At 37.9% G+C, this 27946-nt stretch overlaps 1 protein-coding gene across 1 annotated transcript; it reads left to right on the top strand.

Moving 5' to 3' along the window:
- On the top strand, positions 1-24708 carry LOC149412740 (uncharacterized). Its single transcript, XM_089645404.1, has 16 exons — positions 1-454; positions 736-857; positions 1181-1331; positions 1910-2018; positions 2541-2814; positions 5132-5238; positions 6256-6420; positions 6702-6803; positions 12527-12668; positions 13615-13752; positions 15298-15448; positions 17381-17515; positions 20701-20849; positions 21382-21596; positions 22351-22511; positions 24534-24708. Exons 1-16 carry the CDS (start codon positions 1-3, stop codon positions 24653-24655), a joined length of 2697 nt encoding a protein of 898 aa, XP_089501530.1. The 3' UTR covers positions 24656-24708.
- Positions 24709-27946: the final 3238 nt, after the last annotated feature.

Raw genomic sequence — 27946 nt, 5'->3', positions numbered from 1 at the left:
ATGTCGTCAGACAATCACCAGAGTTCGGTACGAAAGTCACCTCCGAAAAAGACGACCAACAACGCTAAAGTTTCCGATTCGGTTATTTCTAATCTGCCAACGAGCAGTGTCAATCCGAAATGTTCCCAATCGCAAGCCGCCTTGTCTTTGGAGATAACCATGAAAGATTTCTTCGACTTCATGAAGACTGCTTACCAGGTTTATGAGTCTGTCGAGGGTTGTGATGAGAATGTCCCCAGTGCTCTGAAGATCGATTGGGACGAACTGGAGAAGAATCCCGTGGTGAAGATGATGATGGATTTGAACCCAATGGAAGCTGATGAGTATAACGTGGCCAGAAGAGGCTCTGAAGGGGGCGCGGGGCAGGATTGCATGGAGTGCGGGCCGAGCAGCAGTTTCTTTATTGCGGACATCAATCCAAAGGATCCGCAGTCTTTTGGGAAATTCAAAAAAGGTAAGTATCCACTTACCTACAACTTACTGAATTTAAAAAATATATTTGATGTGAATATGGCTCAAGAGTCACAACTGCTCACAAATATCTGAAGCTAGTGGGATGATGGAATCCGCGATTGGGATATTTGTGACCCTCTTCAAGAACCATGTTAACTCCTTCCTGTTCTCAAAAAGACCCTTCACACCGCATCGCTGAAGATGACATATGCCCTGAGAGAAATTATTTACCTCCAGTGCGGAGTTAAAGCAAAAAATAAATTATTTTGTTTTTTTTTTTAGGTGAACTGAGAAGAAACTCCTTAGGCACGTTTTGCAGGAAATCATTTCCCGGTAAGAAAGAATCTAAAAACGACTTGGATGAAAATAGTTTCGATTCAGCGCTACTGTCAAAACTTTCAGAGGTGAGGGCATAATTTTATTATAATATATAAGTTAGGTACACACATATATTCATGCTCCATGGTTTGTCTAGATCCAACAAGCTGACTTGGAACCATGCTCGTCTTTGCGTCCACACGTTCGAGCAGCTCGACACAAGATGCCATAACGCTCATACCACCTGTATACTATATGCTATATACCACCAAGACGCTCAGTCAAATCCTAAATTTCTGTTGAATATATCAAGCAAGAATTACGGCTCTTAAATCTTTTTCGCATCGATCAAAAAAGCATAGTGCGAGAAGGTACACACGTTGCAACATGTCACTATTTGGTTTTCCAGGTGTTAAACGAAGGCATCCTCGATTCGGTGCTCTCCTACATGGTCGGTCACGCAAAGCCATCGAAACTCATGGGCGGACACCAGCCCATCATCAAGAAGCCGGTGTCGTTCTCTTCCAATCTCGACCTTAAGAAACCAGCCAGCTTTGGCGGTAAGTCAACAGATGATGCTTAAAGCACTAACTAACTAACCATCACGCCGTTTGGCATACTAAGGCCCAGTTGGTTTGCAGAAATTCAAATGTGACATTGTCATCAATTGGCCATTCAGGACCATTTTTTTGATGTCCATTTGTAAGGTCCCAGTTAAACTCTGATTCTAGGTGTGTTTCAGCATGATGAACAATGTTACATTTGAATTTTTTGCGAACCAACTGGGCCTTAGTATGCCAAACGGCGTGATGCCTATATTTAGGTAGATGATTTTTTCTAATTTATTTTTAAATTCCTACCAACAGCCCAATTATAAAACCCACAAATATGGGATAACGAATATAGGTGAATTCATTCACTATAAACCTTATAAAGAACTTTATTTGTTTCTATATTAATTTTCAGAGGTATGATTTATTGAATGAGCGCTGCTGAATCTAAAAACGAATGTCCGGAAATCTCCATCGCTCAGGCATTTATTTTGTAAATACCCCATCGCTCCAGTGGTTTAGATGTATTTCTGTGGACCAAATTCTCCCCCTGTATGCCACTGTTAATTTATTTGCCATTATTTTAGGATTTTTGACAGAGAGAGACTTCAAGGATAAAGTAGGAATTCCATCCCGTGACAAGTTGGGACGAAGAAAATCTTCCACTGGGGGCGATAAACATTTCGGCAAAGGAGAGTGAGTGCAATCTCAATTTGACTTTAATTATAGGAAACTAGTCACAAATTGAATCCTGCTTCTCCTTCACACACTTTCTGGCCTCCAACCTTCTTCGAGGTTGTCAACTTTGATACTTAACTGCGTCATCCCATGGGGTTCCCATCACCCCATTTTTGCAGCACCTCGCATCTTGTTGAGTAACTTGAGGATTAACTGAGCGCCCATTTAAGCGTCCCGCGATATAAAAAAGTGACTGCCTTTTCCGAAAAGTGCAGCCAATTTGACGTTAAATTCACAAAATATGTCATTGCCTTTTTTTTATTTGAAACTAAACTTAACTTTACATGATGTCTCATGTTCTGCTATAACTTTTTTCCGAATTAACTTTACATGATGTCTCATGTTCTGCTATAACTTGTTTCCGAATTAACTTAACATAGTTCTCGTCGTCTTATCAAAAATAACTTCACAACGAATTCATCATTTCAGACTTTACATAGTAAGTACATATATCTCATCGTCTATAATTTGTCATTCCAGCGGAGAGGTGGAGATCCACGTGTGCGACGAGGTGAAGGGGCTGAAGCGTGACTTCCGCTGCCCGCAAAAGTTGTTGGTGTCCAAGATGGGCTACTTTGCGGACGTCACGTCCGGCCAAAAGCTGGAGGACATGGACATCTCGGTGCACTGCGACATTCAGATCTTTGACTGGCTCATGCGGTGGGTCAAGAAGGACACCATACTGGTTGCCGACTGGCCGCTCCTGGACCCTACCAATGTTGTGCCTATCTTGGTCTCCGCTTCATTTCTTCAGGTTAGAGCAAGTAACAATAACTTTTTACAAACATTTTTCACTCTATGGGTGTCAAAGGTCGCTTCTAAATGAATTAGAACGCTTATAAAGTTACTTACAAGCTTATTTACATTTTTTTATCACACATAGTTAAATTTGATATTTTAACGAGAAGCAAACACAGAAGTACTTCACGAACTGTCGTATCGGCGGTAATCAGAATCATAATGAATCGCTTCTGACTAGCTCAGCCCATCGCGGTGTTGGAGACTTACGGCGCTGTCAATACAGGTAATCTATCATAAGGTTACTGCTATGTTCGCTTTCCACATGTGTGTTAATCTTATCTATGCGGCTGTGATCTATCGGCAACTATGTCCCTGGCAGAGCCAGCCCTGAGCCAAATGACGCCGGGCGTTAGTAAAAACCTCAAAGGCACCTTGTTAGGTGTTAAGTTATTATCAGCACCTTGGCTCCTTGATGAAGTTCCACTAAAATACATATTATATATGTACATTATATAAAACGCGCCACGTGATGGAATAGATTGCGTACAAAATGTCAGCATTGTAAAGGTTAAAAAATGTAATGTGGTAAAATGATGGCTGGAAGTTATTAATCCTAATCATATGGCAGATAATCTAAAGCAGTAAAAACTCAAACGGCGAGCTCTGACATCATGTAATTTGCATAGCTTTTTTTTGTCGGGAATGTTTTACTCACCGCACCTATTTTCGACTCACACAATCATTTCCATCACGAGATATGAATAACTATTTAATTATTAAATATGTTATGGGAAATGCCTCCATATTGCATTTTTCAACCAACAAATAAGTTTCTTTTTAAAACATGTAGAAACATAAAAAAATAACAACTATTTTAAAATTTTCCTTTAGAGTAGCATTCCATTTTCTAAGATTACAATGTAGGGTCGGATGTTAAAAAAGGAGTATAAAAAAATTCCCACTACCCCACTGGTCTCTGTATTCTCACCTAAGTCAGAATATTATTATGCATTATTGGTGTGTAAAAGGTGTTATGGTATGTTTTTTAAGGAGTATAAAAAATGTTTGTCGAAGGACCTTGAATGTTAGTGTAATTACCACTGCACATAAGACAATAATATGTTGTATGGATAAGGAAGGACTCACCGTTAGGAAAAGGGGCACTCGTTGTCTTCCTGTTTATCCTCCTCAGGTATCTCACGGTGGTGGCACTGAACACAAAGCGATTTTGCACGAGACGGCGCGGATGTAAAATGTATTAAGATGAACGAGATAAGGTCTCACGCGGATGCGGTTTATATAGTGAGCGATGTGGGTTATCGTAACAGACTGACTGCAATGTGCACAGAAAGGTGCAGGAATGGAATGAAGGTAGGACAAAGGACAACAATATTATCTCAGTACAGTGGTCGCAGGTATGTATATATGTGTGTGTAAATGAATTTGTATTGGCGTAACCAATTAATGTAACTATTTTTATAAAATAATACCTCAAAAGCGTTTAAGCACTCGAGTGATTTGGCATTCGGTTTTGGATTCGGCCGCGCTCATTCCAAAAATTATGCTTCTGAATATATATGGAAACATATAAATTGCTAACTGTGGTTTAAAGCCAATTGATCTATCTATGTATTCACCGTTTATCTTATATTTTCAGGTTTTATAATAAAAAAAAAACAATGTTTATTTATAATAATTTATAAATGCGTGATATCTGTACAGAAACATATGTAATTAACCAAAATTACTGTACTTTTTTGGAGTAATATTGAATATTACTATTTCTGTATGTTGTCTATGATCTACTGGAAATGCCTATAGTCACAGATATTAAAAAAATGCAATTATTTTTTACACATAAACTATTTAAAATTACGTTATATACTTAACGGTTCAAAATATTATGTGGAATATTCATTGATATGAAAATTAGTGACATCTCTTAGGACGGGTTGTTTCGGAGAATTTGAACAATTCATCAAATTTCAACGTTCATTTTCGGGTTCTGTGAAAGTCTTATTCAAGTTCTGTTTTTATATCATTGTAGGCTAGTTGCTTGACAAAACTGAAATAAAAACAGAACTTGAAAAAATCTTTCACAGAACTTGAAAATGAACGTTGAAATTTGATGAATTGTTCAGATTCTCCGAAACAACCCGTCCTTAGTATTCAATAGAAGATTAATTAAGCTGACGACTAAAAGTATTAGCCGATTGCGGAAAGTTCGAAATAAATTCATTTCAATTCGTAAAAAAATCACCTAACTGCATCTGCACAAACTTGGGTAGCCATAGCTCGAGTGTTATGACATAATTTAATTATATTTTTAGATGGATCCCTTACTCCACGACTGCCTCATATACTGCCACAGTCACATGAGTGACATTGTAAAGACCAACACCAATTTGGCCTGTCTCAACGATACTATTTTAACAAGGTAAAGTCTATTGTAGGTAATGCTACAAACAAACAAACAAACAAAATAGCTGTCACGGAACGTCCAGCAATTGTGAAGGATGTGAAACCTCACAAGAGCGCCCCTGACTGTACATTGTAAAGACAGGAGAGCTATGGCGCCACCCGGTTGGGCAGCATTGTGAGACGGGATAAGGTAGGGGCTGTAGGAAGGGATTTATTAATGTGGGTCTTGTAGACTCCTGCATAATATGAAAGAGGAAAAACAGATGCCGGTAGCTCGTTCCACATACGAGCCGTCTTATACAAAACGAGCCTTATTGAAGGAAGTGAAAATGAAAGTAAACTAGTCTTTATATTTTTGAAAATAAAACAATTATTTTATTATTATTAAAATACACACAAAAATTTTTATTGGAAATTAAAAATTCTGTTTCTTTTAGAATATTAGAATAGATTCACTGCTAATTTTAGCGAGAATGGAAGAAAATATACCGCACAGAGTTTCAGTGGCCGGCAGAGAATGCCGTCGAGCCGAATGAAGCGCTGTTCCGTGCAAGAGCGTCATCCCGTCTTGCCACGCTTGCAATACAAGAGTAGATTTTATTCGTTATATTAAGCACTCCAAAAGATGTTTCACATCAAAAATCACTTGTTTCATTTACTGCTGAGCAGACAACAACACAACTTCAACCGGTAGCAACTCGTCCTAATAGTGGAGCTATCAGGACTTTTTATTGGTGAATACCAAAATCTTGGTAATTATTATTCTGCTATCTTTGTTACATCAAGGTTTTACTGAGATAATAATATATTAAAATAATTATAAACTTTATCATTTATTTTATTTTTTTACTGTTACCGTTTTCAGCTTATTGTAGCCATCTTCAGACTGGTCTATAATAAGCTGAAACCGGTAACGGTAAAAAAATAATATAATTGGAAAAAAGTTTAAAATTGTTTCAATATATCATTATAATTGTCAATGGATTTGAACCAATTGTGGCTACTACTAGTAATTAGTTTGTACCTGTTTCAGACTAGGCGCCATGTATACCAACTCGGAGCTGGAGTCCATCAAGGACAAGAAAGACAAGATCCAGTCGCGCCTGTTCTGCAAGATGATCATGTCGCTGGGGGAGCCGGTTCCGGAGACCCTGCGTGGTCACTACAGCTCCCTGTCCACCCTGTACAAATGCAGCAGGCAAGTGCAACCAACAGACCTGCTATTGGTACTTATATTGTGATGTGGAGATGTATGGCCATGTACTGCAGTCCGTCAAGAAATTGTAAAAGTTTAATAAAATGAAACAATTTATTTTCAATACTATGGCAACACTGAGTAACACCGGTTTTAAGAACAAATTACAGTAGATTCAAAAGTGAGGTTATGATTGATTCCCCAATTTGACAGTATGACATTGAAGAGGAAAAGCGACACAACTCAATTTTTCTTATCTTTTTCAATTTCTATATTTATTGCAGTTGCTCCAAGTTATTGGCCAAACAGATAGCAGACAGGATTCCCTGCCAACCCAGCAATATGAGCGTAGACCGCAGGGGACATGTCATGAGCGCACACACGAGGTATTATATAAAGCACACTAAATAACATTAAATACCATTAAATCATTGTAAATATTATTAAGTCACATTTAATCATATTAAGTCACCTTAAATCGCATTAAATGGCATTAAATCATTTGAAGGCCTTGGGGTGGATTACATAAACTACATGAACTTATTTACATAAACTGAATACCTACCATGGGTTCGACTGATGTTTTTTTTATACATATTTAAAAATATTTTAACCTTTGCTGTTTTTTCTTCAAAATATAATTTACTACGAAAAGTAGCAATTCACCATCTTCAAACAAAAAGTGATTATAGTGCCATGCAGTGCGCCATGATTTTTTTAGAAATACATATTATTTGACATTGTTGCATTGACCTATAGACAAACAACTGAAAAATGAAATAAAAAGTTTTTATCCCAATGTCTTGATTTTAAAACACATTAAATGACCTTGTGTCATTTTTGTTATTTGTTTTTGGGGTATTATGCCGTGTTGCGCTAACTCCTTCTTTAGCCAACGTTTCGGACAGCATTGCAGTGTCCATCATCAGGGCAGATGTGTTATTTGAGGTTGTGTTAAAATGTGAGCTTATGTATGAGGTTGTGATACCGTGTTGCCAGCTCCAACCCTCTGAGCTAACATTAACGTATCATTTTTTTTTTTTTTTATTTAAAGTGGTTTTCTTCGTTTAGCTCTGGTGTATCCGTCAATTACCGGATACCAAGAACTATTAAGCTTAGCTCCATCGTCTCTATTAATGTTTACGGGATTTTTATGAATTTCAATGGCCTCCGTAATCAGCCATGTCTTCGCCATTTGGCCTCATGGAACGGAGAAACTAAACGAATTCCTGGACCATCTTAATTCTCTCCACACCAAAATTAAATTCACAATGGAACTGGAAAACGAAGATAAAATCCTGCCCTTTCTAGATGTGGAGGTGATGCGGAAACACGATGGTAGCCTAGGGCATACTGTATATAGGAAACCAACCCATACGAATCGGTACTTACACGCTGATTCGCACCACCACCCAGCGCAGAAGAGAGGACTTATCCATACATTGGTAACCCGAGTGACCAGAATATGTGAAGAACATAAAATCGGAGCGGAACTTACGAAGCTGACCGATGCACTGGAGCGTAACGGCTACCCAGCAAATCAGACAAGGCAAATCATAAGAGCCAAATCTGCACCAAACGAAGACAGAATTGAAAAAGAGTCGAAAGGCTATGCCTTCCTGCCTTATGTGCACAATGTGACAGACAAAATTGCCAGGCTATTGAGAAAGGAAAATATCAAGACTGTCTTCGGAACAACAACAAAGATACAGGACTTACTGAGGTCTGCAAAGACTAAGTTTCCTCTGGAAACAGATGGAGTGTATAAACTCAGCTGTTCCGGATGTGACAAGGTCTATGTAGGCCAGACAGAGCGGACTATCTCCAAAAGGATTTCAGAACACTTCAGAGCTTGTAAACTCGGCCACCCTGACAAATCGGCAATTGCCGAGCATTTGATTGACACCGGGCATTACTTTGGATTTGTTCCTGAAATCCTGGGGAGACCGAAAACTCATAGAGCACGGCTGATTACGGAGGCCATTGAAATTCATAAAAATCCCGTAAACATTAATAGAGACGATGGAGCTAAGCTTAATAGTTCTTGGTATCCGGTAATTGACGGATACACCAGAGCTAAACGAAGAAAACCACTTTAAATAAAAAAAATTTAAAAAAATTAAAAACAAAAAAAAAAAAAAAATGATACGTTAATGTTAGCTCAGAGGGTTGGAGCTGGCAACACGGTATCACAACCTCATACATAAGCTCACATTTTAACACAACCTCAAATAACACATCTGCCCTGATGATGGACACTGCAATGCTGTCCGAAACGTTGGCTAAAGAAGGAGTTAGCGCAACACGGCATAATACCTCAAAAACAAATAACAAAAATACTTTTGGCCGTGAAAATCTTAAATCATATTTGACCTTGTGTCACATCAAATCACATATTAAATCACATTAAGTTCTTACGCCTTAAGTCACACTTACACGTCTTCTTCTTCTTCCTAGCACTATCCCAACTCATTGCCTAGGTAGGCTGTTGGGGTCGGCTCTTCTCGTTCTCAGGTTTTAGCTTCTTCGGTTCTGAGTGTCGCTTTCATCTAGGCCGTTTCTTTGTAGGATTTTGGAGCATTGGGTCATCCAGGAGTTCTTTGGTCTACCTCTGGATGACTGTCTTTGAAGCTCTATAGACATTGCCTGCTTCACTGTGTGGTCTGGTGGTCTCCGTCTTATGTGCCCATACCATCTTAACTGTCGTTCCTCTAGCTTACTGTTTATGTCAGTGACACCCAGGCTACCACGAATGCGTGAGCTTTTAATTTTATCTTTTAATGATACTCTTGCCGTCCATCTAAGCATTCGCATTTCTGCTGATTCGAGTTGCCTAGAGTAGAAGTTGTACATAGTCCAGCATTCGGAGCCATACATTATCGCGGGTCTAACAATAGTCTGGTATGTCTTTCCTTTAAGTTTTATTGGCATTTTCGTGTCGCACAAAATTCCTGTTACGGATCTAAATTTCATCCATCCCACTCCTATCCTATGGTTGACATCCGCTGCACATCCTCCGTCTCTGTGGATGAGTGAGCCCAGATACTTAAATGAGTCACAGTTGGCTAATGTTACTCCATCCAATTGAATCGAAGGAGTTACAGCATTTGGGTCTTCAAATGGTAAATACAAATATTCCGTCTTTTTCCTGCTAATTTTAAGTCCATTATCCTCCAGGATCTTTCTCCACCTTTCCAGGCTATTTTGTAGATCACAATGATTTTCTTCTATCAGTACTACATCATCTGCAAAAAGCATAGTCTTGAGAATACTGTTCATTTCTTGACTCGTTAGGTAATTCATGACCATTATGAATAGCAATGGGCTGAGGACAGATCCTTGGTGTACCCCCACTTTAATTGGAAATGTTGGTGACATCCCTGATGTGCATCTTACTTGTGTTTCTACGTCTGTATACATATCTTGTATGGAGAGCACATATCCTTCTGGTACGTTATGAGATCTCAATGCCGCCCATATCAGGCTTCGGGGTACCCTGTCAAATGCTTTTTCCAAGTCTATAAATACCATGTGTAAATCTTTTTTTGCATCTCGATATTTTTCAACTATGATTCTGACTGTTTGAATAGCATCTATTGTTGATTTCCCCGATACAAAGCCGCATTGATCGTCGTGTATTTTTACAATATTCCTAATTCGTGTGTTTATAATCCTCTCATATATTTTCATGGTGTGAGACATAAGCTTTATCCCTCTATAATTGTCGCACTTCCTAGAGTCTCCCTTATTTTTGTAAAATGGAAGAAGATAGCTTTTCCTAAAGCTTTCTGGCATTGGTTCTCCGGTCAGTACTTTATTATACAGGTTGCAAAGCCATTTATGTCCCACTTCCCCACACTCTTTCCATAATTCGGCTGGAATATTGTCTGGCCCCACTGCTTTCCCCTTTTTCATTTGTGATATGGCTACTTTAACTTCTGTCGGAGTGATTTCTTCAACTGGCCCCAGCACTGGTTTCTCTGACACATGAATTGTTCTTCGAAATTCTTCGTTCAGTAATGTAGAATAATAATCTTTCCATCTTTCACATATTTTGATTTCGTCTGTGATCAACTCACCGTCAGTGTTTTCTATGTATTTGGGTGTTCTAATAGATTTGGCCCTTTCTCTCCTGTGTGCTGCGATTTTGTATATTCTTTGCACTCCGTTAGGTGTTTCTAGGTCATCATACAGCTCTCTCAATGCCTCATGTTGTGCAGAGGCAACTATTTTCTTTACTGTCTTTTTGATTTGCTTATACACTATCCGGAGTTGCTCTTTCTCGTTATCGCACTTACATTGTGACCAGTTTCTGAAAGCAGTTTTCTTCTCTTTTACACATTTTTGCACCTCGTTTGTCCACCACCATGATTCCTTCTTTATTTTCAGTTTACCTTTGGAGACTCCCAGATGTTGTTTGGCTTCCTGTAAACATACCTGTTCAAATGCTTTCCACATTTCAGTTGGGTTTTGTGTCTCTTCATTTTGGAGATTTTCAAGCATCCAGTTTTGGAGTTTTGACGTTAATTGTTTTCCGTTTTCTTTTGAGATATTGAACCACTTAATTTTGGTTGTTGGTTTTATCTTGTCCTTATACAATTTATGTCTAGTTAAATGTAATTCCAGCAATAGTAGGCGATGTTGTGTTGCAAGGGGTTCACCAGGGATAACTTTACAGTCTCTGAGCATTTTTCTCATTTCGTTTCTACATAACCAATAATCTATTTGTGTTGCAGCATTTCCACTTTTGTAGGTTATGAGATGTTCTGGTTTCTTTTGGTAGAATGTGTTCACGATAGTGAAACCGTATGCATCTGAGAAATTTAGTAGCTCATCTCCTAGTTCGTTTCGTGCTCCATATCCAAAGCCGCCATGGCTAGTATCATGGCCACTATTTGACATCCCCACATGCCCATTCATATCTGCCCCCATCATGATAGCTTCATTTTCTGGAATGTTTTGGATTAATTCTTCCAGCTTGTCCCAAAAACTGTCTCTTTCTTCTCTATCACATCCCATTTGTGGTGCATATGCACAAATGATATTGTAAATGGCGTTACATATTACCAGTTTTAACATTATAATTCTATCATTGGGTGCTATTACTTTTATCACATTTTCATGAAACCTTTGCTGTAGTACTATGGCTACTCCATTTCTGGTACTACTTTCTCCGTAGTAATACAGTTTGTAATCATTTGTCTGTGTTTCTAGGTAGCGGCACTTGTCTATATTTGTATTTTTCCATTTGGTTTCTTGAATGCATGCAATATCAATCCTACGTCTTCTCATCAATTCGGCCAATTCTTTGCTTTTTGCTGTAAGCGTTCCCAGATTCCAAGTAATGGCTCTTATCTTTTCAAACCCAGAACGACTGGCTTTCCTCCGCTTCATTTTGCTTGCCCCTGGAGTCCTGCAAGCTGACCCTAACATAATGTTAGTCTCTGGATCACCGAGGAGAGATTCCCCCTCGCTGCCAGACAGGGTAGTGCATCTTTGCGTATGTTTTTCCATGAAGCTTTGGTTGATTGACTATGTTTTTTTTATCCACCGATGGTCGTCAGACGTGGAACCAGAGTGACCCAACTAACTAGGGCTGGATCCGCTATCATTGCCCGTTTATGGTCAATTATCGGATTAAACTAATGAGCCTGGATACCCATTAGATATGGTGTATGCGACTAGTACCCGAATATGTCGAGTTGCCACACCCACCATTTGTGAGCCGCCACTAACATGCGGAACAGACGCTCACTGCTTCTCACTTTAGCCGTACTTTTGGGGTCCCCCGACAGATTGGTTACCATCAACTTCACCCTCCAGTCCGTTGCCCGTTGGTCACCGCGTGGAGGTATGAGAAGCGAGGGTGGGAGAAGCTATGTCGGTCCAGGCCCTAGGACCAATGTATTGCGCTATAACCACCCGGCCAATTGGTGTAAAATGGTGCAAAATGTTGGCCACACTTACACGTCACGTCACACTAAATCATGTTGAGTCACATTCAATCACGGCATACTAAATCATATTATAAAATAGTAAATTTGTGCACTTTATACCAAGGAACTCGTTTGTTAATCTTATTAATCTGCTAAAAATTTTCCTTGGCTAGAGATCTGGGATGGAACCTCAGCGAGTATATCAGCTCTCTGTACGCCGAGATGAAATCCTGGAGGAAGGTATACTGGAGGCTGTGGGGCGAGTGCCACTTCCTGATATGCGCCACCTGCGATAACCACTTCCCCTTGTATCAGGTAACGTGCTACAACTTAAAAAAAAAAAATTATATTTAGTACATTTCTAAAATGTTTTGACTGTCCAACTAGAAGGCATTCCCGTTTTAGGACAGTCAAAATTTAGACAAATTAGCACACATATTTGGTACAAAACAAACATAATAGGTACGTATTTTAAAGGATTAAAACATAAAGGTAGGTTAACCTAACTAGTGTTTGCATCGCATTTTGTCCATATTAAAATTTGTTTCTGTTTTTGTTTTGTTTTTGTTTTTGTTTTTTTTGTTTGTTTGTAATTTATTTTATTTTTTGAAAAGTTAGAGATCACACTTCTTATTCCACTGTCTTCCATCGGCCAACAGAAATAATAACACCAACGAAAAATTGCCCATTATTGGATCTATCCATTTCCTTATGCAGGACTCTTTCATTTTATTAATTCATTGGAAAGATGGCGGACATGTTGGACCACCTCCGTGGTCGAGCAGTTAAGATTTTTATTTTTGCAGGTTTAAATCTCGCCACGCACCAATTAACTTTGAAAATCAAAAAATATATTTAGTATACTTGTTGCACATTCAAAGCGGTAGATACTGTCAGTATCGCCCTGTTGAAAGACCATCATTCAGAATCGAAACGTTGCTTGAATGGCTTTATCCGTGTTTGGTGATCAGATCTGAATAGCCAGGTATTTTCCAACCTTTCTCTTCATTATGTCTTTCCCTTCCCATTCCATTCAACCTCACCCTATTGGGGATCCCATAGTTCGGTTATCTAATAACTCTGTAGTAGAAAGCAGTTGGGACTCTTGTGCGGAATTCATATTTCAAAAAATATCGAATTAATAGCTGAAATTGTAGAGTGTTTGGATGCAATATGCAGTGGTTAGCAGCTCATCTCTTTTGTTTCTATTGTCCATGATTTAACCTCTTCATGGGTCCTTGATTTGCTTGTGTGTCTGCAGATGGAGTGGTGCTGTTACCATGTGGACATGCCGCAGTTCTTCTCGCCAGACCCCGCCAAGTCGACGTGTCTGCCCATCGGCCGCTATCCCTGCTGCAGCCAGCGGGCTTACAGGTTCCAGGTGCTCAATCATACCATGGTGCGTGTTAATCGTTAATATTATATATTTCTGTGCTCGCAGCAACTCTCGCCGAAGTACTTACGCTATTACTTTGCTTGTGTCTGGATTCGGCAGTGTTCTCCAGAAGGATCTAGTCTATCGCTTAGGCATTTTAACAGCTCCGCTGAACATTAGTTCGTCGATTTACCGGTAGTTTTGCGAACCTTCCATCGTCGCCAGCCGAGTAATTTAAAGCAACCCGGCGCGGTCGAGTAAACAGTCCAGTACCAGCAACCATGACACTTGAGTTACCGAGTTACGCACGTGAAATTATATCACGAAATTTCCTTTGTAAAAACGTTCTGTTGTGTTTTCTAAGATTTTTTTTTGGATGTATATAATATACCTCTCCTACCAAATTGAATCATAATTTATTAAAATTTAAGAACACGAACAATAACTACACACCAGTTAAGACGCAGCCTTGTGATGAAAACATATTTATTGCAATCATGAATTCACTGAAGATTAACTGAAAAATGATGTAGTTATTTTCCCCAAAGGCATGATCCTTATCATTGGTAGGTTGGTCCTGCCGCTTGGAAACACAAAAAGCCTCCGCTGCCTTTGCTCTGGTAAGTTATCGGGGACACAAAGCGTAATACGTTACAGAACATTGGGATTGATTGATTGAATGAACGATTGAACAGAAAGACAAAATTCTTGGGTTGCGAATAACCTGAATCTTATATTAAGGTTGTTGTATTGGCTGTGCCACTATTATTATAATGTTCTGGGATTATTAATACAATGATATTCCGAGATTGGATTATTTAATTTATTGTTAACCGAATACAAAGATTACGATACGTACTTTCTAGTTGCGAGCTGGGATGTGAGAGAGAGATGAAACTAATACATGGGTTTTATTATATAGTTGTCACCTGTGACAGGTAAAAAACATGCTTTTTTGAAAAAACAGCGCCATCTGTTGAACGTAAAAGCAACACGCACAATTGTTTCTCTATCTGCTTAGACAGACTGAGCCACAGCAACGCGTGGCGGGGTACAGCTAGTTTGAAATAATTCTATTAAACAGAAAACTGCCAAACGGTTTACCGGTCAAGGTTTGCCAATTTTTAAAATAATTATTATTTACATATAAATCGAAAAAAAAACTAGTGACATAACCTTTATAATTCGTCTGCCTAACTAAGTATGTTTTTTTAGTTTTGTATAAAGTGATAAATAAAGAGAAAAATCCACTGGGAAAACATTATAAATTTATAATTGCATGTAAGAAAGAGCAAATCTATTTGAAATTGAATGTCAAGTGGGAATATTTCATGACATTTTTGTCTAGATCTGAGGGGTTTACAGGTCTAACTAGCATTACCATCACAATCTTATTCTTTATGCTCACAAAAGAAGCAGAGGTCGACCACAGATGGTATTTGCTGATGACCTAAAGAAAATTTCATTGACTTCTGACGAGTGAGGTTTGTGTCTAAAGTCTGACACCAGAAGACCAAATTTATATGTCTTATTGTTTTTTTATGCATCAAGTTTTAATATGTTCCGCAGCAAGGTTGCCAGTTCCGGGATCACACCCCAAAGCAGAACACCGACCATGAGATGGCCGTGCTGGTCATCTACAACGAGTTCAAGGGCATCATCGCCACCGAAGCCCCGCAGATGATGTTCCCCGAGCAGCTCATTCGTCTCGTCACTAGAGGTCAGAATAATAAAACACTTTCTTGAGATAAACGAAAAAATATCGAATATATATAATCGTTGATTGATGGAAACATTCATTAATAATTTTTAAGCTCATTTTTTTTGCATTGAATTGTTTCATAGTACTTTAAAACTAATGATGTATTGAATTCTGTAAGTTTAAACTTTTAAATCAGCGCTGTGTAAGCAGGTTCCCTACAGAGCATTGGATCATTCCTGTAAGGAACCATAATTATTAATATGGAGGTAGTATAGTGCTCTCTCGTTAATCCCCAAAAACTGGGCAAGCGTTCAATTAGTGTTATAGGATTATAGTGCGTAAGTTCTGTTTACGCAACTATATGCATCTCCCTTTAAAGTAGTTCTGGCATTCTTCCACCCAATTACCTGTCTCTGTCTGACATTGTCTCATTAAGTGACATTGCAACAATTTATTTGGTACATTACCAGTCTGTTAAGAAAACCAGTGCAGTAAATTATTTACATTTAATTCAAGTCTATTTTTTTTTTTTTTTTTTTTTTTTTTTTTTTTCAATAATTCTTTATTGACTGAATATTTTTACATTTTTTTTTTTTTAGACAATATATAGATAGTCCCACGAAGCTGCCACATGGCTGCTTGTCTGCAGGTTCTATCTCAATATACAATTATAATACAGTATAAGTCTCGGGTTAGATGAAATAAATAACAGACTCTTCCATACAATCATAGAACTCACTAAAGCGTCCCAAGTACTTAAGTATTACGGAAGCTTGTGCAGTGATAACCAGCATTGTCCGTCGAGGTCATAATATCGATCGAAAACACCAAGGGTAGTAAGACAGAATCCTTTTCCAATTCTAACTGTTAACCACAGCTACCCCAATAGTTGTGCCAAATATTGATACTCAAAATATATTAAAAATTGAAACAGATATTTCGTAAAATCAAACAAACACCACTTTCTTTCGTAAAATTTCCTTTTTTTGTTTTTGTTTAAAGTTAAGGTGTTGTCTTATTAACAAGAAGACGCCATTTTGTAAATTCATACAAAAAAAATGTGGCAGAACGAAACTAACAGAAATGCATGCAACAGGTAGTTGTTAGAATACACAAGAGGACTCACCGAAATGTCCTAAAACAATAATAATTAAATAGTCTGCGAGAGCAAGATACGTAGTGGAATAATAACCGAGTGTGTAAGAGTAGGATAATCCAACCTGTCGGTGTACAAAGCTTGGTGCTCGTATCCATAAATAATCTACTCACTAGATCGATAACTTCGGGCTTTTTGTATGAAACAAATTGGTTCTAAAAAACCATAGATATGCCAATATACAGACAGGAAAATTCTAATTCAGAGCCTACTTATTATTCTACACACCAATGAAAAACTCTGAAAGTTTATTCCATAGACTTTCAGAGTATTTCATTGGTGCATATAGTTAGGCAATCATGTGACGTCACAATATTTCGGTTCCAATTTTCGATTGGAGTTATACCTCCCTGCTCCTATCTAGACACGCAACTGACTACTGAATTTGACATACCAATACCTGCAAATTATAGAGCTTGATTTTGTGCTTTCAACTAATAATTAAACGGCGGATTATAGTAGTTGTAGGAGGATCGAGCGGCAGATTACAGAGAGAGAGTATTGTATATAAAATATTATACACCGTTGCAGATTGGAAGATACACTTAATACTATCACACAATTCAGAATAGATGTTTGACATGGTTTTGGATATATTTAATGATGAGATCTGAATCTAAATATATGTATATATAATAGAGCTGGGTCAATTGATCGTTTTACATGATCCGGGTCATTCACGACCCACTAGTGTCGTAAGCATGTGGCGAAAACCCGGGTCATTCATGATCAACCCAGAACTAACATATAAGAATAATTTTGCAATAATGTATGTATTTTGCTTGAGTGTTTAGAGAAGGAGGGAGAGGCGGACAAACTAGCAGGCACGGAGGTGTTCTGGTGGCATGGCCTGAAGCTGGCGCCCCCGCGACAGTCTTTGGGGCTGCTGGGGAAACTATACTCGGGAAATGCCACCTCCAAGCCAAACGGTTCGTTCCCCTTTTAATATTTTAATCCCCTATCTTAACAAACGGTATGCAGTCTTTGTAGCAAAGACTGAAGAACTGGTGTTGTTAATTCCTTCTGCACATCTGGTCTGGAGCCGAAAATATTAGACGAAAAATTCTTGACTTTGCAGAAATGGGTTGTCCGTTTGATACATTCCCTTGTCTTAGTGAACGAATTGCAATCTCTAGAGCACAAACTTCAGGTAGGAATACTGTCATTGTTCTACCGGTATTTCAATGGAAGATGCTTCCAAGAATAAGCATCATTGATCTTTTTAACGCCAGTGCACAGTTGAGAAACACGCCAAAAGTTTGACCAACATTTGAACACCTTGACATTTTTGTCACAAAAGGCCACTTTTACGAATTATTCTTGTCTCCAACAGCCTTCAAGACTCAATCCTTTATTTACTTAACAATACCCTCCACACAGCAACCTCAAAGATGACACTGGCCCTGAAATGTGTGGATTTAATAAATAAAAATAATTCAACAGGTTCAATGCCAACATTGAAAAAAAGCTTGGAAAACTCCTTGAATTCCAACCTTGAAAGCTCTGTCATCCATATTTAAGACACTATAACTTTTAAACTAGAGAACGTAGTCAAAAACTGGGTGCGGACAACAATTTTTGATTTATTCAAGCACAAGTCCAGCATTAAACCAAAACGTTGTAACAGATGCCGGATTTTCATTGACTATTGAAAGTTTGTCGAAACATTTGAACTCCGTGAAATGGCGAAGTTGCCAGTGAACCTGTTAAAAGAATAAAGCGTCAATAATAATATAAAATTAATCAGCACTGCAGCTGTGACCGAGACTTGAACGGCTAAAACTTCCGCAAACCCGATTTTTGCCGTGATAGCTTAGTGGTTAAAGTTGTCTAATTATTTGACCACTTACAATATTATGTATTACCGTTAATAATAGAAACAAAACGGAATATGACATGACAGCTATGACCAAATTGCACGGACAATCAAAGCGGTTATGCAATGTAAGTTACGCATTTGGTGTTTAGGTAGAAATAAAGCTTTGATGCGATTCGCAGTAGTGTAAGTGAAGGATGTTGCCGACACACGTTATGTACTCTGTTTAAAACTAATAGTGGTTCATGGCCTATCTCTCTTGTTTCTAATTATTTATTGATGTTGTATGGGTTTTATAATCAGAACCATCAAAGACTTCGACTCGTTGGAGGTTATAAAAATCGTGTATCTGTCGCTAGTACGCAGCTTGTTAGAATACAATTCAATAGTGTGGTCCTCATACTATCAAATTCATATAAAAAATATTGAATGTGTGCAGAACAAATTTTTACGATTTATTAACTTCAAATTAGACATACCTATTCAACTCATAAACTATACATTCTTACTAAATACACTTAAAATACATTCACTAGAAAGCAGAAGAAAAATAAATGACCTAACTTTATTATTTAAGATTGTTAACTCCAAACTAGACTGTTGTGAACTCCTGCAATTCATAGATTTCAGAGTACCTACTCGAGCAACTAGGCAAAATATATTATCCTGCAACAATAACTTCAGTACTGTGGCAGCGTGGTTGTATGAGGGCTGTACTTATTTGTAATTTAAGGCGGCTGCCCAAACCGTAAATTGTGTCCAGGAGATAGGAGATTGAAACGAGTGTCTGCACAATTGGTTTTGTTTATTCGTGAGGCCGAATATTATAATTTATACAGAACGCGGTGACGGTGGCAGAAAGAGTGGAGGTACTGGCGGTTGAATCGAACGCTAAAACAGGAATGAAGATTTCTCTTTTCATGCTCGCTTGCGTATAGCAGCGGATTAATTCGCGTTAGTATTGCCACATGTGGGGGGAAATAAAGTAGTCCCATAGTACCAACTATCACATACGTGCACCTATTTCTCGCTTTCACACACTTGGAAACAAATTCACCTCAAATATCGACATATTTAATATAAGTTTGCCTGTGTTCAAGAGATACCTGAATGACATTTTTATGTAGCATATTTAAAGAGCGCTTGCATATATTTGTTGTTTTCTTGTAGATATGTTGTGAGCATAGACATCTGAATATTAGTAGACCTGCCCTAAGTGATTAAAAGCGTATTATTCTCCACTCCCCATACCGGTTCCATTGGAGCCGGCTGGGCTCGCGTATGGCTTCCCGTGAATCTTGAGAATGTGACGTCATCATTCTTGTTCGAACTAGCGTCAAACTATGGTCGAGGCATTTTATGAAATAACACGGCAAAATGGTGACTTGTGCTATGAAAACTTGTAAAAATAGATGTGGAAAAGAGAATAAACCCAATTGTCGTATTACATTCCATATGTAAGCATCATTTTAAGCTTATTCACATCGTATAATATGAATCAATTGTAGAAACATATACTATCACAACGAGATACATCTGGTCGAATGTAGCGATTCTCAAGTGTGCGCATCGTTGTTACTGGGAAGTAAAATATGAACACTTATAAAAGTGTCTTAACTAAATACGTAAACAAAATATTCGACTCTGAAAATAGAAGAAATTTTTTTTTGCCGAATTTGGACTTCGCAAATTTGTTCATAACGTGGCGAGTAATTTACGCTCCCATGTAAAAATGTCTATTCATTCAAAAGCAGATTTTACTTTTAAGAACTAAATGGTGATATTATAATGCGAGATGCCTGTATATACTGTCAGATTGATTTATTGACGAATCACAGTCAGCTTTACCCCCTTCGTTCTTCAACAGTTGATTTTACCCCTCACCTTTAATTTCTAGTCTATATATTCATATGTCTGTGGTTGTGAGCGTAAAAAAATTTGTTTTTTTTTCTGTTGATGTTTTAAAAATAAAACCTTCTGTTGTCACTGTATTATGCAGTAAATTATGTAAAATATGTATAATGTAAAAGCACATCAGGGCGTTTAAATTAATAAATAAATAAATACCATAAAACGGTTATACACCAATGTGTTATGGAGAAGATTACAATTTTGAGGTACAATGTAAGAATAAAAGGTCATGGAGGCAATTTTACTATTTTGTTACACGCATCAAAAAATAGTTGCTAAACTGTGACGTTGAAAATGTCGATGGTCACTGCAGAATCTTTAAGCAGTTGAGTAGCTTTGTTGATGGCGAATTCTAATTAGATAACAATTGAAATATTTGTTTGGCAGGCAATAAGCAGGCAGCAGCATCGTGCTCTGCTTCGAACATAACCTCTAGTTCCTCGCGCACCTGCATCTCCCCTGCGGCAGCCGTAGTGGACTCCTCCAGAACAGATGTCAAGACTTCTTCCGATTCTAAAACATCCACCTCTTCAAAGGTAATGAGATACGCTACAGTTTAATTTACAATTCTCAAACATGGAAAATTCATGATCCCTGGCAAAATGGAAGTCAGGAGAAGCAAAGAGAGATCAGCGATGCATTGGAGTACAAATAATCAGTTTCAGTCCCTCAACCCGGGCGTTTTTTTAATTTTATTTTTTTACTATTACAAGGTTTTATTTACCCGCCTCACTAGACAGTCTGTTCTGAGGCAGGTAAAATCACCTATGTTCAGAAATTCGATGTTTGCAGCTCTCTACGCAGCGCAGGACCAAAAACAAAAGACCGTACTTTAGGATCGCTCGGAATGAAGCGCGGAGTTGGAAGCTAGTGCAGCGTGCCATGCCACTAATGAATGCTAGAGAACTGTTAATAAATCATGCCCTTTCTGCGCGTAGTAAGAGATGTGCATTTATGAAGTTTCTTTTGCTTGCGGTCTGGTTACAGTTCTCTCATTAATATGTATAGACATTTATTAACTTTTGTCTTGATGCATTAAATAAACGAGTTCCTTATGTTGATCATCAGGTTGCAGCGGGTGACGCAAAACCTCGCCCCTCCAAGTCGGACTCCGTGGAAGAGTCTTCGTCTTCTTCTGGTACCTCATCCAGCAGCTCCAGCGGTAGCAGCACCTCGAGCGGCAGCAGCAGTTCTTCCAGCGGCAGCGAGGAGAGCAGCCCACAGAGGGCACTGCCGGCGAGAAGGAATGCAAGACGCGGCCGTCAGAAGGTGCTAACCAGGAGGTAGATAATACATCTATACTTACATACGGTATAGCTAAGGTAGTATGAGTAATTAAAAAATTCTATCCACTGACGTCAGAAGAGAGAGACTGCCCTAAAGCAAGATTTTAGTATCATTATGACAAGTTGGAGGCAAACCACGTGACAGTCTTTTTGGCACCAGGAGGGTGGGGGCATTTCTTAAATAAACTACAACATCATGTGTACATAGACCGCCGGCAAGCGCACATCTAAAGCACACCAAAATAAAGTTTGCTACAGTAAGGTAACGGTTTGCAAAGCTAGTCCGTTGTGGGACTTTCTGCACAAGGTCCGAATGTTTGTTTCTTACCGGACCGCCTGAGTGCATTCACTTTTCTTTCACGTGTTCTTTACTGCGGCGAGTAAATTATAAAATATTTGTAAAAATGTCAAACTAAATACTGAAACAAAATATGTATTCAATTTTGGAAACAAGTTTTTTTGCCCGATTTGGGATTCGCAATTATGTTTATTAGCGATCATAAATGCACACCATTGTAAAAAGGACTACTTATTTATAAGCAGATTTTATTTTCGAAGACTAAATGATTCTACAATACGAGTTGCCTAGACTAGAACATACTAGACTGTCAGATTCACTTATTGACGAATCATTGAAAGGGGCACGCCCTCGCCACTTGGTTTGTTCCCCTCGCCCTTAGGCAGGTCTTTTCTTTGGTCTATGATTGTACCTAAACATGTTTGTGACTAATCTGATAGTATCTGTAAGCAGGAAGGCAGCAGGTGGGGGCGGCAGGCACTGGGCGGCCGCACTGTCGGCTCGCAGCAACCAGGACCACCAGCGCCAGTATGAGGAGCGGGCGGCGCGCCAGATGAGAGCGCTGCTCGCCCGCCGCATGGCCAATCAGAACACCAGGCTGGAGCAGCCGTTGGGTAGGTTCTCACTCATATGCGTGTGGGGCGTCCATCGTAGACTCAAAAATCAACCGTTCTTTCTGGTCTGTTTGCAACCAAGAAAGGTTTATTTGATTTCAATTTGTGAATTTTCATTATATTACTATGCTGTGGAGAGATTGTTTTTTTTTTTAAATTTTAATTTCATATTCAAAATCGGTCATCAAAATTAGATTAAATGCTGACTGGCCAAGAATTCAGCGGTCATTCTTGAAGTGAAAAATTAAAAAAAATAATGACGCTCATTAATGTTCAAACAACTGGGTTATTTCACAGAATTGGATCAATTCATCTAATTTCAAAGTTAATATTCATGTTCTATTACTATCCAAGTACTGGCCCATGTAATAAAAGTAGAAATTAGAAAATGAAATGAAATTAGAAATTCCATGAATTGTTCAAATTCTGTTAAACAACCCATATTTATCATATTCATAAGTCAGAAATAATATTCTTAAGTTGGGTTGTTTCAAACTCAAAGCATGACAACATTACCATTATGCTGACAACTGATCACAATTTAACTAAAAGCTGAAAAAGACCGAGAATCGGATGTAAGCTGTTAACCCTTCAGGATAATTTGTTCGCTTTTGGGAACAACCATATGTTGTATCTCCCTCGATCTAAGCGGTATTAGAAAGAGAAAACACCACGCTTTATATTCAAATCTAAGTTAACCACAGAATAATTTAAGTTAACTACAGAATAATTAAAATGTGCAAAGGTTTCAACCGCAATTTGGAAAATGCTTATGAGACTTTGTGAATTATTTATTAATAATTTTTATATGAAGCTCAAAAAAGAGAGGTGATATTAACGTTTGTTATACATTTGTCAAATAAAAAAAGTGTGTTTTTATTTTTTTTTCACTATCAGTAATTTTTTGTTACAAAAAACGTAAAGTGAAGCATTTTTTTAATGTTTGGATCAAAAATTTTAATATTATGTTTATTTCTAATAATAAGATTTGAAAGCGTATTTCATCACCTTTTAAAAACAGTTTTCAGTTTTCGGACATGTGTATAAATAATCCATTTATTTGGATTTTATTCCAAAGCGGAAATACTCCGAACTTCTGACAGAAGTTGATATTTGCTGCCAGCCAAAAAGCATGTGATGTCATGGTACATGTGCGGCGTTTTGAATTGTACTCAATCGTGTCTCGTGTCATGTCACCCGACACCATTGCATATATTTTACCCAAGTTCGCTTTGAAAGCTCGTAACTTGATTATTTTTAGAGATATCCTAAAACTAGTTTTATTTAGTTTTATTAACTTCTTAAATATAATACATTTTCATCAAAATAAAAAAAAAACTAAAAGACAACCCCATTTGAATCACCCCAATCTAAGAGTGTTATTTCAATGGTGACCAGATAACTCATCAAAATGACAATTCGACACACCTTTAAAAAGTGATATAAAGTCATGAAAAGTGATGAAATAAATACTACGTTAAATAGGTTACGTAGGTTAGGTTTATAGGTTAGTTTTTTTCATCACTTTAAAGGAGGTGACAGATTACGCTATAAATTAAAAGCGTTTTATATAACTCCATATTGCTCGCCATACAGACCTATCACACCTAAAAATATGATGTGCTAGTGTGGGTGTGGCGACGATATGCGCTGTGATCTGCTAGCCAGGCTACATTTGAAAATTATGCGACCCCCTCTCCTACCTACGGCAGGAGAAGGGGTCAGGACAATTTACAGAGCGCCGTAATTATGCAGCTGTCATCTGTCAAGGTGACAAATCCCATACAAAGAAATGATATTCCGCAGCAGCCCCCAATTGATCTGACCTCGGGAAGATTATAGTGTAGTGTATCAGCCCAACATATAATACGCACACATGCCACACCCAATTTATGTGTGTATAATATAGCGAAATGTATCTAAGGTATTAATGACTTTGTCTCACTTTTTAAAGATGTGTTGAATTGTTCTGAGTTATCATGGAGCCTCATTCAATAATATAATAATATTAATATTTTGCAGGTGGCGTGTACGTCCGACTGGAAGCAGAGTGGAAGGAGACCCTCATGCTCACCTCCTCGTCAACCCGACCCACCCGGCAGACCCACTCTGCCAAGGGATCCAGATCCAAGATTTCCAAATGATGTCACTACCTCCGTCCAATGTCAATGTCTAGTCAAATGTTGGTTCTTATTTATCCGTGTCTTTGTAATATTATTTATTAATAAAGAATCTTGGCAAAATTTTATGTTTTATTTTATAACCGGTTTGAATTAGTTTTAACCAGTTCATTTTTAAAACTCACAAAATTTCCATTTTAATGCGTTTTTAAAGAATATACCAGTTAATGATGGTTACCCATACTTATGTCTTATTGCTCTAGGCCTCAAGCGATGGCTGCCTAAACGTATCCCAACAGGTGACGTATCCAAAATTGAATATAGGGATATAGATTTTTAGGGAAAAAATAAAAGTTTGCTTGTTTGTCAGTTCCACTTTTACCTGCTTGCTTTTTGTCTAAATGTCTTAACTTACCCTCTGCGCATACATGTGAGCAAACTTTGAAGTTATCCTTAAATAAATATTAAAAGAAAAATGGTTCCACGGGTCGGTAAGCACTCAACATAAACCGAATGCTGCAAGAACCTGCATAGAAAAGTTCCACACTGAACTGTGCTGCAGACCGTTAGCTTACTGTGGCGAACTTAATTTTCTGCGCAGTGTCTTGCAGCATTCGGTTTATGCGGAGTGCCTATCGATCCGTGCAACGACGGGCCTATATTTAGAATGTCGAGTAGTGTGCAAAATTTCTTTAAGAAGTGTCAAATTTTGCTTTTACTCTTAGGACGGGTTGTTCCGCAGAATTTGAACAATTCTTCAAATTTCAAAGTTGATTTTCAAGTTCTGTGAAGGTTCTATTCAAGTTCTGTTATTATATTCAAAGCGTTCATAAAAAAATGGATCTGGGAAACAGCGAGACACTAAATTGACAGAACATTGCAACCAAACACAGACTAATTGAAGTTAGATGGATAAATGATTACATTAGATCAGATTATATTAAAATTAAAATTTAATAAAATAAAATTAAAAATACTGAAAATGTAAAATGTCTTCCCCAGCAAGGGAAATCCCAGTGGGATAAACATTATGAAATTCAATCATGTTAAAAAAATAATAATAATAAATAAAATAAAATAAATTACTGGCCAATTGTTTCACAAAACTGAAAGGATGAAAGAACTTGAATAGAACCTTCACAGAACTTGAAATACAACTTTCAAATTTGATGAATTGTTCAAATTCTGTAAAACAACCCGTCCTTAGTGTGCTGCCGTAAAATTTTCGTAGTGCGCCATCTCATTCTATTTTTATCATAACTTGCTTGTTTTTTGCAAAATTTTGTTTTTGTTAATTGTACCGCTTTACCAGATAATTTATTTATAAAAATAGTATATAATCTACCACATGTAATTTTTTGTAACTTATCCATGTGCATATGCTGGCGTTGCTGGAGGCGCAATTAGGCGCCGACTTGCCAATGCGCCAAAAAGCCAAGGAACCAAGGTGCTGATAACAAACCTTGTGGTTTTTACCAGCGACATGCGTCAAGCGCAGTTTGGCTCAGGGCCAGCCCTGGGTGGGAAAAGAGGGCGGGTGGTTTTCGAAACCTCATGTAGACTGTAATTTTCCTCTTCTTTATAAGGTCAAATGTGCAAAATTTGGGAATAAAACTGTATATTTGTTTAAAAAATAAACCCACACCGGGACACTCTTCTTTTTTATTATATTTACATGGACAGATTATTACACCATAATATTATATTTTTGAAACAGCTATCAAACTGTAGGAGTCTGGCATTGAAGTACCGAATAAAACGAGTGTCAATAATATTTTGGCATGTTCAATCAAACAAAACAAATTCCCAAAATACTTTTATTTATAATAATATCATTACGGACGACTTAAAACTTTGTTTCAAATACTTGTAATTTTGGCGCCGCGCCATTAAAAATATACTTCAGGTTAGCTGTGGCAACATTTCACTCATATTTCATCGTTCCGTAATTCAGCGGTGCCATGTCTAAGGAGAAATCCATAGACATAGGGAGAAACAGAGTTCTAGGAGAGAAAGGGATTTTTAAAAATCAAATCTAGGGAGAAATCATTTCTACTAAATTCAGTTTAATGCACAGACATAGGAATTAATAGACGAGAAGATAATGGCGAGGGGTAAAATCAACTGTTGAAGAACGAAGGGAGTGAAGCTGACTGTGATTCGTCAATAAATCAATCTGACAGTAAATAGGCATCTCGCATTATAATATCACCATTTACTTCTTAAAAGTAAAATCTGCTCTTGAATGAATAGACATTTTTACATGGGAGCGCAAATTACTCGCTACGTTATGAACAAATTTGCGAAGTCCAAATTCGGCAAAAAAATTCGGTTGTATTTTCAGAGTCGAATATTTCGTTTAAGTATTTAGTTAAGACACTTTTATAAATTTTCATAATTTACTTCCCAGCAACCAACCAGCTTTGTGTTTCGCGTCCAGACGTTTCTCGATGTGATAGTAACAACTGATTCATGTTATACGATGCGAATATGCTTAAAATAAAGTAAAATAATGCTTATATATGGAATGTAATATGACAATTGGGTTTATTCTCTTTTTCACATCTATTTTTACAAGTTTTCATAGTACAAGTCAACATTTTGCCGTTTTATTTCGTAAAATGAACCGATGATGCCTCGACCATAGTTCGCACAAGAATGATGACGTCACGTTTTCAAATTTCACTTGAGGCCATACGCGAGCACAGCCGGCTCCAATGGAACCGGTATGGGGAGTGGGGATAATACGCTTTTAATCACTTAGGGCAGGTCTACTAATATTCATATGTCTATGGTTTAATGTCTCAAGTTAGTTATTGTCCGAGCCGGTATTTCAGTAATTTTAAGCGATGGTATCAGCCGGCTTTTCTTGTCTGGACTCCTACCAGACAGCAACAGGACGAACGTAAATATTTCAAGCTGAGCTTAAAATGCATCTGTAATTCCGGCAGTATTATTAATACTTGGCTAATTTTTATAGCGTTTAATTTTTATAATTACTTGAGCTGATTTTGTCAAACGGTGCTAGAGAAACTATCTTAATTTTTTAATTACCTATTATTACGAGCCCTTTGTGAACTGGTTGGAAAGCGTGAATATTCCGCAGGGCACTGGCTCTAGTCGCTAGCCTGTAGCATAAAGTGCCATCTACTGGCTATAAAGAGCTCTATATTATAACGTTCATTGATACGAAAACACACCGCCTTTCAGCAATAGAGAAATATACCTAGTTCAATTCGTAAGTGCGGTAAAACACAATAAAACTTTTATTGACATGTTACCAACATGTCATGGCATCGAGAGGTTCCTTCAAAC

Source organism: Hesperophylax consimilis, chromosome 22 (assembly GCF_061612785.1).
Source record: "Hesperophylax consimilis isolate HC1 chromosome 22, BYU_Hcon_1.0, whole genome shotgun sequence".
NCBI lineage: Eukaryota > Metazoa > Arthropoda > Insecta > Trichoptera > Limnephilidae > Hesperophylax > Hesperophylax consimilis.
This window is presented reverse-complemented; position numbering and strand designations above follow the sequence as displayed.

What these genes read in the sequence shown, in the direction of transcription:
- LOC149412740 (XM_089645404.1), top strand. Translation starts at nt 1, where the DNA reads ATGTCGTCAGACAATCACCAGAGTTCGGTACGAAAGTCACCTCCGAAA. An exon ending in AACGATACTATTTTAACAAG is followed by an intron (nt 5,239 to 6,255) that starts GTAAAGTCTATT and finishes TACCTGTTTCAG; the next exon opens with ACTAGGCGCCATGTATACCA. An exon ending in TGCCACCTCCAAGCCAAACG is followed by an intron (nt 17,516 to 20,700) that starts GTTCGTTCCCCT and finishes TTTGTTTGGCAG; the next exon opens with GCAATAAGCAGGCAGCAGCA.